The sequence below is a fragment of the Xenopus tropicalis genome, chromosome 1 (genome assembly GCF_000004195.4).
Source record: "Xenopus tropicalis strain Nigerian chromosome 1, UCB_Xtro_10.0, whole genome shotgun sequence".
In the NCBI taxonomy this organism is placed as follows: domain Eukaryota; kingdom Metazoa; phylum Chordata; class Amphibia; order Anura; family Pipidae; genus Xenopus; species Xenopus tropicalis.
The window spans coordinates 101,168,278-101,180,023 of NC_030677.2; the positions used below are offsets into that span (position 1 = coordinate 101,168,278).

The 11,746-nt window shown below is 35.5% G+C and overlaps 1 protein-coding gene across 1 annotated transcript; it reads left to right on the forward strand.

Moving 5' to 3' along the window:
* Positions 1 to 960: 960 nt before the first annotated feature.
* On the forward strand, positions 961 to 11,294 carry LOC100491733 (immunoglobulin lambda-1 light chain). Its single transcript, XM_031904904.1, is given in 4 exon segments — positions 961 to 1,006; positions 1,100 to 1,408; positions 7,782 to 7,829; positions 10,685 to 11,294. Coding segments are annotated over 4 exon segments (729 nt in total). The 3' UTR covers positions 11,011 to 11,294.
* The last annotated feature ends 452 nt before the right edge of the window (positions 11,295 to 11,746 follow it).

Below are 11,746 nucleotides of genomic sequence, written 5' to 3' on the forward strand. Positions count from 1 at the left end.
TTATCATTTGCAATGAATAGGCACTTAAATATTTCACAACAAGGCACAATACAGTGTATAGCTGACTATGAAAATGTACAAAGCTCTTCGGATTGCAGAATTTAGCAGTGTCTTAACCTTTTCAGGTTAAAAGTGCAAAATATAAACTTTTGTTGGTAAAGGGAATGTTTAACCATATCCTGGCCAGCAAAGGGAGTTTAAGCTGTACATATATTAACATGTTTAAATAAGAAACATAGCTCAATATGTATCTATACTGTAGCTATGAGTCCATTCCTGCCTTTCTATTTTGTATTGCTATGGATTTCAAGTAAATTACAATTAAGCCTATATGTACTTTATATAAATAGTTTATACCCATAATGTAATTTATGCTTAATGTTGTATTTACATTTATTTTCAGACACAGAATCTCAGACATTTCTGACTCCTTCAAATAACATGGTTAATTCTGGTGAGAGGGCAACATTTACCTGTGACATTGGAGCTAAGGATGGTGACCATTCGTTATTCGTTTGCATAGGTAAATTGAGAATTTAGATTTTCTCTTTTGATTTATATACATATCTTGAATGGAATAACTTCACTGTAGAGCAGACCTATACTGTAGCTATGAGTCCATTCCTGCCTTTCTATTTTGTATTGCTATGGATTTCAAGTAAATTACAATTAAGCCTATATGTACTTTATATAAATAGTTTATACCCATAATGTAATTTATGCTTAATGTTGTATTTACATTTATTTTCAGACACAGAATCTCAGACATTTCTGACTCCTTCAAATAACATGGTTAATTCTGGTGAGAGGGCAACATTTACCTGTGACATTGGAGCTAAGGATGGTGACCATTCGTTATTCGTTTGCATAGGTAAATTGAGAATTTAGATTTTCTCTTTTGATTTATATACATATCTTGAATGGAATAACTTCACTGTAGAGCAGACCTATACTGTAGCTATGAGTCCATTCCTGCCTTTCTATTTTGTATTGCTATGGATTTCAAGTAAATTACAATTAAGCCTATATGTACTTTATATAAATAGTTTATACCCATAATGTAATTTATGCTTAATGTTGTATTTACATTTATTTTCAGACACAGAATCTCAGACATTTCTGACTCCTTAAAATAACATGGTTAATTCTGGTGAGAGGGCAACATTTACCTGTGACATTGGAGCTAAGGATGGTGACCAGGTGCTTCTTCTAAAGCAGATACCAGGGAATGTACCACAGCTGATTATATCTCATCACCATTCATTCACCTCTCCTAGATATGGCCCAGGGATATCTACTGACCGTTATACTGCCACCATTAACAGTGCAGCCACTGAGTATCAGTTTATCATTAAGAAGGCAGAGACAGCAGACACTGCTCATTATTACTGTGTGAAATGGTTTTGGAGTGTTCCAGGTTTCCACAGTGATAAAGAGCCTGACAAAAACACATTAACAAGAATGAATCACACACATGGCTATAGGTTACTGCTACTTAGTGCCTTTTATTACAAATGGGGGGTAATGTTTTATTCAGTGTGGCAACGTTTATAGGAAATATTTTTATTACTAGCTCCAGCCTTAGCTAGTTTGTACCAAATAGTCAGGTGAAATACTGGACCCCATAACAGATGTGTCTGTTTTAACTAAACCTGTCAATATTTTCTTTGGTTACAGTCACAACCCATCTGACCTCCTGGACTGAACACAGCCAATAAAGGTTGAAATTTTACCCCCAAAAGCACAGGTCTGAGTGGTGCCCAGTATCTGCACTAGATCCCCTTTACCAAAAAAACACTTGATAAGCACAGGATCATGAACACAGGATGAGCAAACTTTTTCAACTGTTGGATTTGTTGCAATGTCTAGGGAGAAGTTTATAACCAGGGGGTAGCAGATAACCATGTTTTATGCCCCTGTGCTTGGTTTTTAACTAGTTGGGGGGGGCAACAACAACCCTGATTAAAAATAAAAATACATTGAAAATGGTAGGAAAAAACATTTGGTCAGTTAACACATGGCATTTTGCAGCATCTATAAAGGAAAACAAGATAAGTAAAACAAGACAATCGGTAATGAATAAGGGTGAAGACACACAGAGCTAGTAATAGCAACTACTTGTAGTGGCTACTAAAATAGACAATGCTGATCATTTACTGATAATTTCATGGAGAGAAGTACAGAAATGTAGGGCGGAGCAGAGTTCTCAACTACTTTGAATGTTAGCATAATTAGTTTACATTTTATTCTGAAAGATAATGGAAGCCAGTGTACTGGCAGAGTGGCATGGAAGAGGAGAAGCAGTTGTCAAGGTGTATGAACCTGGCTGCAGCATTTATTATGCACTGGAGAGGTAACAGTCTCTGAAGTGGTAGGTAAATTAACAGACAGTTACAGCAAACAATATGTGATATAAGAGTCAATCAGAATTTTGGGTGAAGAAATTCTTTTGTTTGGATATATTAATTAGGTGATATAGTTATTGATCGAATGTGGGAGAAATAAAGAGCAGGGCAGAATCAAGGAAAACCCAAAGACATTGCATCTGGGGAGATGGTGTGATAGTGAAATTGTTAAAACTAGACACTTCTGGGATGTTCTAGGTGTTGGTGGGAAGAGAACCATTTCTGTCTTAGAGAGGTTTCATTTATTATTACATTGGGACCCAAGTTAAGAGGAGAAATAAATTTGAGTATTGTCATCATATAGACAATGCTGATCATTTACTGATAATTTTCTCTACGTGTGTTTTAGCAGAGGCAATTCTCAGTATTGTCTATGGCAGGGTATTAAAAGAAAGATTCTGAGGACAGATAGAAGATGATGATGACCTGGAGAGGGGAGGACTGAGGGATGCTGGGTGAAGGAGAGATTCGGGAGACCATAGATGCTGAAGAACTGTGGTGCTGGGACATAGCTCTTCATAGAAATCCTGATGGATTGGGGTACTGGAAATGATAATGGACTCATTTATAGACTGGTGTTACAGAGTGACAGAATGAACAGAGTGAAGATCTGCTGTGTGACAAATAAAAGGAGATGCTAATGGAGCTAGCGTGATAGACCAGGGGAGTTATTCATAGATTAGTGCTCAGGGACAGAAAAAGAGATGCTAAGATATTGTTTTGTAGGCTGTAGAGAGAAAGAAAAAAAGAGATGCATGAAACCCACCCCTTACATAGTTAAAGTCTTACATAGTAAAATAATGATTCCTCTCCAACCGATTATTTGTACTTAAAACAGAACCAGGAAGAATATTATTTTTACTGATAAGCAAAAGTGGATTATAGACTTTAAAATGCCATCTTAGCAAAGTTCTTCTACCTGGCATGTAACCTTCTAAAAGAAAATACTGATGCTGGCAAAATTTTAGTTTGTATGTTTTGATGTTGCACTCATACTAAAGGCAGAGAGGCATGTATTGATTATCAGTATTTTTGTGTAATCTATATGTTTTGTATATATACATTCTTCTATTGTACAGAGCTGTGGAATATGTTAGCAATGTATACATGTGTTTTATAATAATAATAATATAGGTGCAGCATAGCTACAGGAAAATAGTGAAAGTGGTCATCTGATTACCCTCATCCACCCATTACACATATTCAGTCGTAGGTCCTCCTATCTGAATCCTACATGCAGACTAAATAGGCATGCTTACCAAATAGCATCCATTAGCCAAAGGTATTAGCTGTGACTAGTACTATTACAATTCAGGGCTGAAATCCTGTTCTGAATTTGTAACAGGGTTGGATCCTTTGTGATTTACAAAGGTGGCTGCCAATAACCCCATGTTGTTAGTCTTTTTACAGATGAAAGATTACAGAGTCCACCAGCTGTAATCATTGTAGCTGAACCCACATGCACCAGTGACCAGTAGTAGCAGTACCAAAGCATTATTCACAAGCTAAACAACTAAGCTGAGAAATTCTAGTGAAAATGTGTAATGCTGAAGCTGCCCTGTCGCAACAAGGAGCCCCATTCCCTAAAAGAATTAAATGTGTGAGTTCTACCCTATGCATATGACCTCCCATGGCATGAAGCTTCCACAATACCTAAGTGTTTCCTCATAAACTTTGATTCATTTGGTACTTCCCATAGAACATCTAAAATAAAGGTGTGCAATGGATAAAATGTTTTTTTTTTTAATATAAAAACATCAATAACATTGAACTTACTCTCTGTACCTTTCTATATATCCCCACAGTTATGGGATCTATTACCCAGACATCTGTTATCTCCAGCATACTCTGCCATATTGTCATTTAGTATTTGATATTATAGAACAGTGCTGTCCAACTTCGGCTGGGCCGAGCGTCGCAATTTCTCTCGCATACATGGTGGAGGGCCGCTAATGGAAGCCAATCTTGACCACTCACCCTTTAAACCAAACCCACTTCAAACCAAACCCATTTTATCACAATGGTGGTAGTGCAACAAAAACCCAACTGCTTCGTTCTCACTGCAGGGATATCAACCATCATTCATATGTGAAAGAATTATATTATGTCATATTAAGACGTACCCTTAAATCCATATGCCTCCTCCTCCCCTGTGCATAGCACAGCAACCCCCAGCATATCATTACACACCTTAGGGACCATTTAATTGCTATTTCAAACTGCTAACAAACTCCCAAAACAAACCCCTGCCAGGTTCACCTCCCACAGGCAGCATAGGGTAGGCAGAGTAAGGCACACACAGGCAGCGCTCTGCATGCCCTATGCTGCCTGTGTGCCATACTCTGTCTGCCCTATGCTGCCTGTGTGTGCCATATCCTCCCTGACCTATGCTGCCTGTGTGTGCCATACCCTCCCTGCCCTATGCTGCCTGTGTGTGCCATACTCTGCCTACCCCATGCTGCCTACACACAGGCAGCATAGGTCAGGGAGGGTATGGCACACACAGGCAGCATAGGGCAGACAGAGTATGGCACACACAGGCAGGGTAGGCATCTGAGGTGTGAACAGGAGAACAATATGTATGATTACAGCCTGAGCCTGAGGTGTGAACAATGCAGGGGGTAAACAATGCAGAGATTAAAAGGTGTGTACAGTACAGGGGATTACATTTTTAAACAATACAGGGGGATTACAGCCTGAATCTGAGGTGAGAACCATGCAGGGGGCCAGTTAATCACAGTACTGATACCATTTAAAGCTAACACAAAGTTAAGCCATCAAAGCAGCCAGACAGGTGGGGGGCCACACAGAGGGGGGTCACGGGCCGCCAGTTGGACAGCACTGTTGTAGAATGTTATAAAATTGTAATCTATTCAAAATGTTACATTTTTTTTTTTTATATGCTGTGGATTCTATACTCCCCTTCTTTTGGGGAAAAGGTAATCAAACAGAAGAATAGGAATATGAGAAAAAAGAAAAAAGAGGAATGAGGCATAAGTGTGAGCACTGAGCACTGCATGTAGAAGTGGCATGTAGGGTATACTGAAGGCATGCTAGGCCAGATGGAGGAAGTCAAATGGAAGTAAAGTCTTGAATGTATGCATAAAAGGAAGTAATGTGTAAGGACTTCAGAAGCAAATCAGTAAAGAAAATTAAGGACAGTAAGGTAAGTTCATGGAGAGAAGTACAGAAATGTAGGGTGGAGCAGAGTTCTCAACTACTTTGAATGTTAGCATAATTAGTTTACATTTTATTCTGAAAGATAATGGAAGCCAGTGTACTGGCAGAGTGGCATGGAAGAGGAGAAGCAGTTGTCAAGGTGTATGAACCTGGCTGCACTGGAGAGGTAACAGTCTCTGAAGTGGTAGGTAAATTAACAGACAGTTACAGCAAACAATATGTGATATAAGAGAGTCAATCAGAATTTTGGGTGAATAAATAATTTTGTTTGGATATATTAATTAGGTGATATAGTTATTGATCGAACGTGGGAGAAATAAAGAACAGGGCAGAATCAAGGAAAACCCAAATACATTGCATCTGGGGAGATGGTGTGATAGTGAAATTGTTAAAACTAGACACTTCTGGGATGATCTAGGTGTTGGTGGGAAGAGAACCATTTCTGTCTTAGAGAGGTTTAATGTATTATTACATTGGGACCCAAGTTAAGAGGAGAAATAAATTTGAGTATTATCATCATATAGACAATGCTGATCATTTACTGATAATTTTCTCTATGTGTGTTTTAGCAGAGGCAATTCTCAGTATTGTCTATGGCAGGGTATTAAAAGAAAGATGCTGAGGACAGATAGAAGATGATGATGACCTGGAGAGGGGAGGACTGAGGGATGCTGGGTGAAGGAGAGATTCGGGAGACCATAGATGCTGAAGAACTGTGGTGCTGGGACATAGCTCATCATAGAAATCCTGATGGATTGGGGTACTGGAAATGATGATGGACTCATTTATAGAGTCTTCTGGGATGTTCTAGGTGTTGGTGGGAAGAGAACCATTTCTGTCTTAGAGAGGTTTAATGTATTATTACATTGGGACCCAAGTTAAGAGGAGAAATAAATTTGAGTATTATCATCATATAGACAATGCTGATCATTTACTGATAATTTTCTCTATGTGTGTTTTAGCAGAGGCAATTCTCAGTATTGTCTATGGCAGGGTATTAAAAGAAAGATGCTGAGGACAGATAGAAGATGATGATGACCTGGAGAGGGGAGGACTGAGGGATGCTGGGTGAAGGAGAGATTCGGGAGACCATAGATGCTGAAGAACTGTGGTGCTGGGACATAGCTCATCATAGAAATCCTGATGGATTGGGGTACTGGAAATGATGATGGACTCATTTATAGAGTCTTCTGGGATGTTCTAGGTGTTGGTGGGAAGAGAACCATTTCTGTCTTAGAGAGGTTTAATTTATTTCATTGGGACCCAAGTTAAGAGGAGAAATAAATTTAATTTTTAATTATCATCATATAGATTGTAGTGGAAAGCATATGAATTAGTTTTCAAAGGAGGAAGTTTAGAGAGAAAATAATAAGAGATCTAGGCCAAACCTTGAGTAATTCCAAAAGTGAGATGTAAGAGAGAAGGGTATACTCCATTGTAGGAGATACTAAAAGAGCAATTTGAAAGATAAAAGGAAAACCAGTACAGGGCACTGCAAAACTATGGAGAGACTAGCTGAGGTGAGGGTGTACGAGTTACTTTACTGTATAAATCCTTAATCTTTTGTAAATGTTACTATAGTTGGTCGCATGCTTAGAAGACAAAGCTTTAGTAAACCACAATTATCAGTTACTCCTTGATGGTAAACATACTACCGGTAAATAGACAGAACATAGGTTATAAAAGGTAATTACTCACTGGCATAACCACATGTTACTAGACTTCACATCAAAATAATTTTAGGGCCCTCTAAGGTCTGTAAATAAGACATTTAAAAAATATATATATTTTTTTTTTTCACAAGATAAAGCCTGCACTCAATACTCTTGTCAACTGTGGGTGCACGGTCAAAGATTTTATATATAAATGATAAAGGACCAACACTCCATATGTCTAAAATAATAATAATGCTTTTTATTCCACCATCGTGCTGAAAATTCCAACGTTTCAGTCCCACTTGGGGACCTTTATCAAGGATAACACACACAGTGAATATCAAGAGTTGTTATGCCCCTGTATTAATCCACAGATTTATTAAATCTGTATGAAAATGAAAAGTTGAATTAAGAAAACTGAATGTTTTCAACATATAAATACCTGTACAGAAATACAAAATATTTTTGCAATTTAGAGAAATAAAATGATGTTTAAGTATATGAGAAGTAACTGAATTTAATACAAGCCAGGATATCAAAGAGAGCACTGTGTTTGTCATCAGTCAAAGTAGCAAACTGATTGTCACAGGTAAGCAAAAATTTTATTCAGTAGCCTTCTTTCAATTATTCAGCATACTGTATATGCATGCATATATCTGTACAGTTTCTTATTTTATCCTTGTGCATAGTATTAATCAGTATTGATATTGTAATATAATATTCAAATATATGTTCTGACTGGCATGCACTCCAAAATACCTACAGCTATGCAATTTCATACAAAATATTCCAAAATCATTTTTGTATTTATCTAGTAATGCACCAAATGAAGAACACACTGTTCTCAGCAGATGAAGCACACATTCCTTAAATGTTAATAGCTGATTTCCTTATAACTGTCTGCGTATAATGATGTATAATTTTTATATTAGGTAGTTAAGAAAATACTGTTACAGAGGTACAGATCCATGGCCTGTAGTGCTGCTGTTCCACATTACAACCTCCACCCCACAAATATATAACCCCTAAAGGGCAATTAACTATGGTACATTTAGCTCACTGAGACCTAGAATGGATGGAATAGGTCTCACAGGCTAGAAACATAACACATACTTTGTGGCTTGGGTTCTTGCAAGCATAGCTTATTTGTTTAGTAACACATAGATATGGACTCATTGTGTATGTCTTCAGCCAAAGTAGCAAACTGATTGTTACAGGTAAGATTTTGACAATCACAAGTGTATATAGATGTATATATGTTTATAAATTAGCATACTTTGATACTATATCTTAAATTTGTAAATCTCAAATTATATGTGAAGTTAAAAAAGTCTCTTCAATCAAGGCCATTACCTTACAATAGAAAATGTAATCTCCAATACACAATATAGGCATGTATTTTATAAAACATACACCAGTATCTTGTCAATTTTAGAAATGGTTATCTTTATTTGGTTAAAGATTTTAGCCAAAATTGTTTTTACACATCTTTAGTTATAAAAAAAAGCTAATTTCCAATTAGTCATTAATTTCATTATACAAGCTAGGAGGTAAGGGATTTTAGGTGGCATCCAATACACAATAGGCTGTTGTGTGGGTTTTCAGTGAAAGGAGCAAACTCATTGTTACAGGTAAGAATGTAATGTATATATTCAATTGCATAACAGTCCCCATTTATATTTTTAGCAATTATCCAAAAAATAACAAATTCTTTACAAATCAACAATATTTTGTACATTTTTTAATTTAATTTTTGTGTGTACACATTAGCAGTGAGTTTATTGAATGGGGAAAAATAGCAATAACTGTATGTTATATTTGCTCTGGGAAGAGAATATTTTCCATATTGTTGGTTAAAACTTGGAACGGTTTCTAGAAATATTTTCTTTCACTGGAGCCCCCGACTGTGGGAAATATTAATCAGATAGAAGCAAAGTTGTAACCCTTTATTATAAGTACCGTACATGTAAACTCTATACAAATTACTCTTTTAATTCTTTAATGCCACTAATTTCCACATTCATTATAGTACTATGTTATACCTGCATTTTAGCTCTGCTTTTAATCATTATCTACAAATACAATGTATCATTATTAATCTATTTTATGAAACATACTTTTTAACCTTTTAGTTCTCGAAAATCAATATTTAAAACTATAAATGTCATGGTATGAATTAGAACTTGTGTTAAGTCTGGTAATGCTTTGTTCCCAAGCACCCTTGAAAACTGATTGTAGTAGGGGTTATGAGACAGGAAACAATGTCTAGTGACAATGTGTGTTTGTCTTCAGTCAAAGCAGCAAACTTATTGTTACAGGTAAGAAATAAAAATCAGTGTTTAAAGCTTTTAAGTGATGGCATGATACAAGGCAGTCTATTATACCGCACATGTTGTTATTTTTATTTGCTTTTAGTAATTTTTCAAAGCAGCATTCTTTGACATTTTTTTTTTTACATTTTAATTCAACCTCACTATTACCTGGACATTTAGAATTAAAGTTGATTCCTTAGAACCCTTATTTTTATGTTTATCTGAAATCCCACAAAGCTTGTTGTAACTTTCTGAATAATGTAAATTCACACAAAAAGTTCATAGGACCTTTAAAAGGACAACATAATATTAGGAAATTAAAATGTGAGATTTGACATTATAGGGTTAGACTTAACTCCTATTTTGCAAAAAGTCATGGCTAAGGGGGAGATTTATCAAAATGTGCGTTCAGAGCTTAATACATAAAAATTCACCCCCATTCTATTTATTCCTATGGTATTTTTAGAGGTGTATTTATCAATGGGTGAAAGTTAGAGATCCCCATTTGATAAATACACTTCTAACAATCCGATAGGAATAAATAGAACATGGCTATTTTAAGCTCTAAACTCGCATTTTGATGTCTGCCCCTATATGTATTGTGTTTTACACAGATGCATAAATATAGATTAACTATATGGCTATTAAATCATAACTATACAGCTAGTAAAAAGTATTTTGTAGATTTTATTACATCTTACTGAGAATGCAATATTCTTTATATATCCCAGACTTTAGATGCATAGATCAGTATATTGTGTATCATTTATGTATTTAAGAATTGATACAAATCTAATACAATTATCGAGTCATTTTTTTAAATAGTATAGATCACTACCCGTGTGACAGGTCTTGATTTATATTGTATTAAAGACCTTGCAATACTGAATTCTTGTATGTATCAGTTGCACATATATAATATATAACATAAACATATATACATGTTTTGTATTTACAAGAAGCATATGATATGCGGCATATGATATATCTGTACACATAACACTCTTCATTTCATGGATTTAAAAGTGTATCATTTTAAGAAATTATAAATTCAGCATGGTTTTAGAACTCTGTGTGACAAATAAGATTTCTATATTTTTGACGTTATTGTTTCTCTGTCTTTCCTTCTAAGTGGACAAATTTCCTGAACCTGCCCTTCTGGTGTTTCCACCATACACTGAAGATAATGAAAGTAAGGACAGCTCCACTTTGACTTGCCACATCAGTAAACTGGCAGTAAGCCTGGTCAATGTGAATTGGCTTAAAGACGGCACAACACTTCAAGATGGAGTCTCAACCAGTAACCCTGTCCGGGAGTCAGACAACACTTTTAGCATGAGCAGCTACTTGACCCTGTCATCAAAAGATATCAACAAAGACAGCTTGTATTCATGCATGATCCAGCAAGAAGGTTCTTCTGCCTTCGTATCTAAAGGTGTTAAGTTATCACAGTGTTAATGCACTTTACATTTCTCAAAAGTCCTTGTTATATTCTTCTTACTGTTTAAAAAGCCTGGATTAACACTCGTTTAAACAAAATTCTAATTGTACATGTATTTTTATCATCAACAACTCTATAAAATTAAAAATATGTTCTGTTTATTTCTTCTGTGTCCATTAAGTGTTAAAATCAGATACTTTTGAAATAGACACATCGTGTGGCTGAATGTCTGCAGCATAACACACATATCTTCTGTTCAATAGGACTTTTTAAACAACAATAAAAAGCATACTTTCACAAATGTTTATGTCTCTGTTTACTGGAATTTTAATATGGTAAATATTACGTTTGGGTTTCAACTGATACATCTAATGGCAATATGCAAGTAAAAAAACAGAAAAAAAGATCAATAAATGTATAGTATAATCCTGTACTGTATCTACTTACTTTATTCTGTCCTCAGCAACACATCCTATATTATGTAGCAGTATCTTATCTTCTAAAATATGTTTTCTGTTATAATAGCATAGCCACAAACAAACTCTATATTACATTTCACAGTTATATCATATTTCAAGGTTTTTTTTCCAAGGGTCTGCCAAAAATTATATATCTCACCATTCTCAAGGATCTCTTTATTAACATCTTTATTATTATTATTATTATTATTATTATTATTAACAACTAACCAGTTTAAGTGGAAAATGGACCTTTCAGTCTGCTAAATTTAATATATAAATAAGAAACTCAACT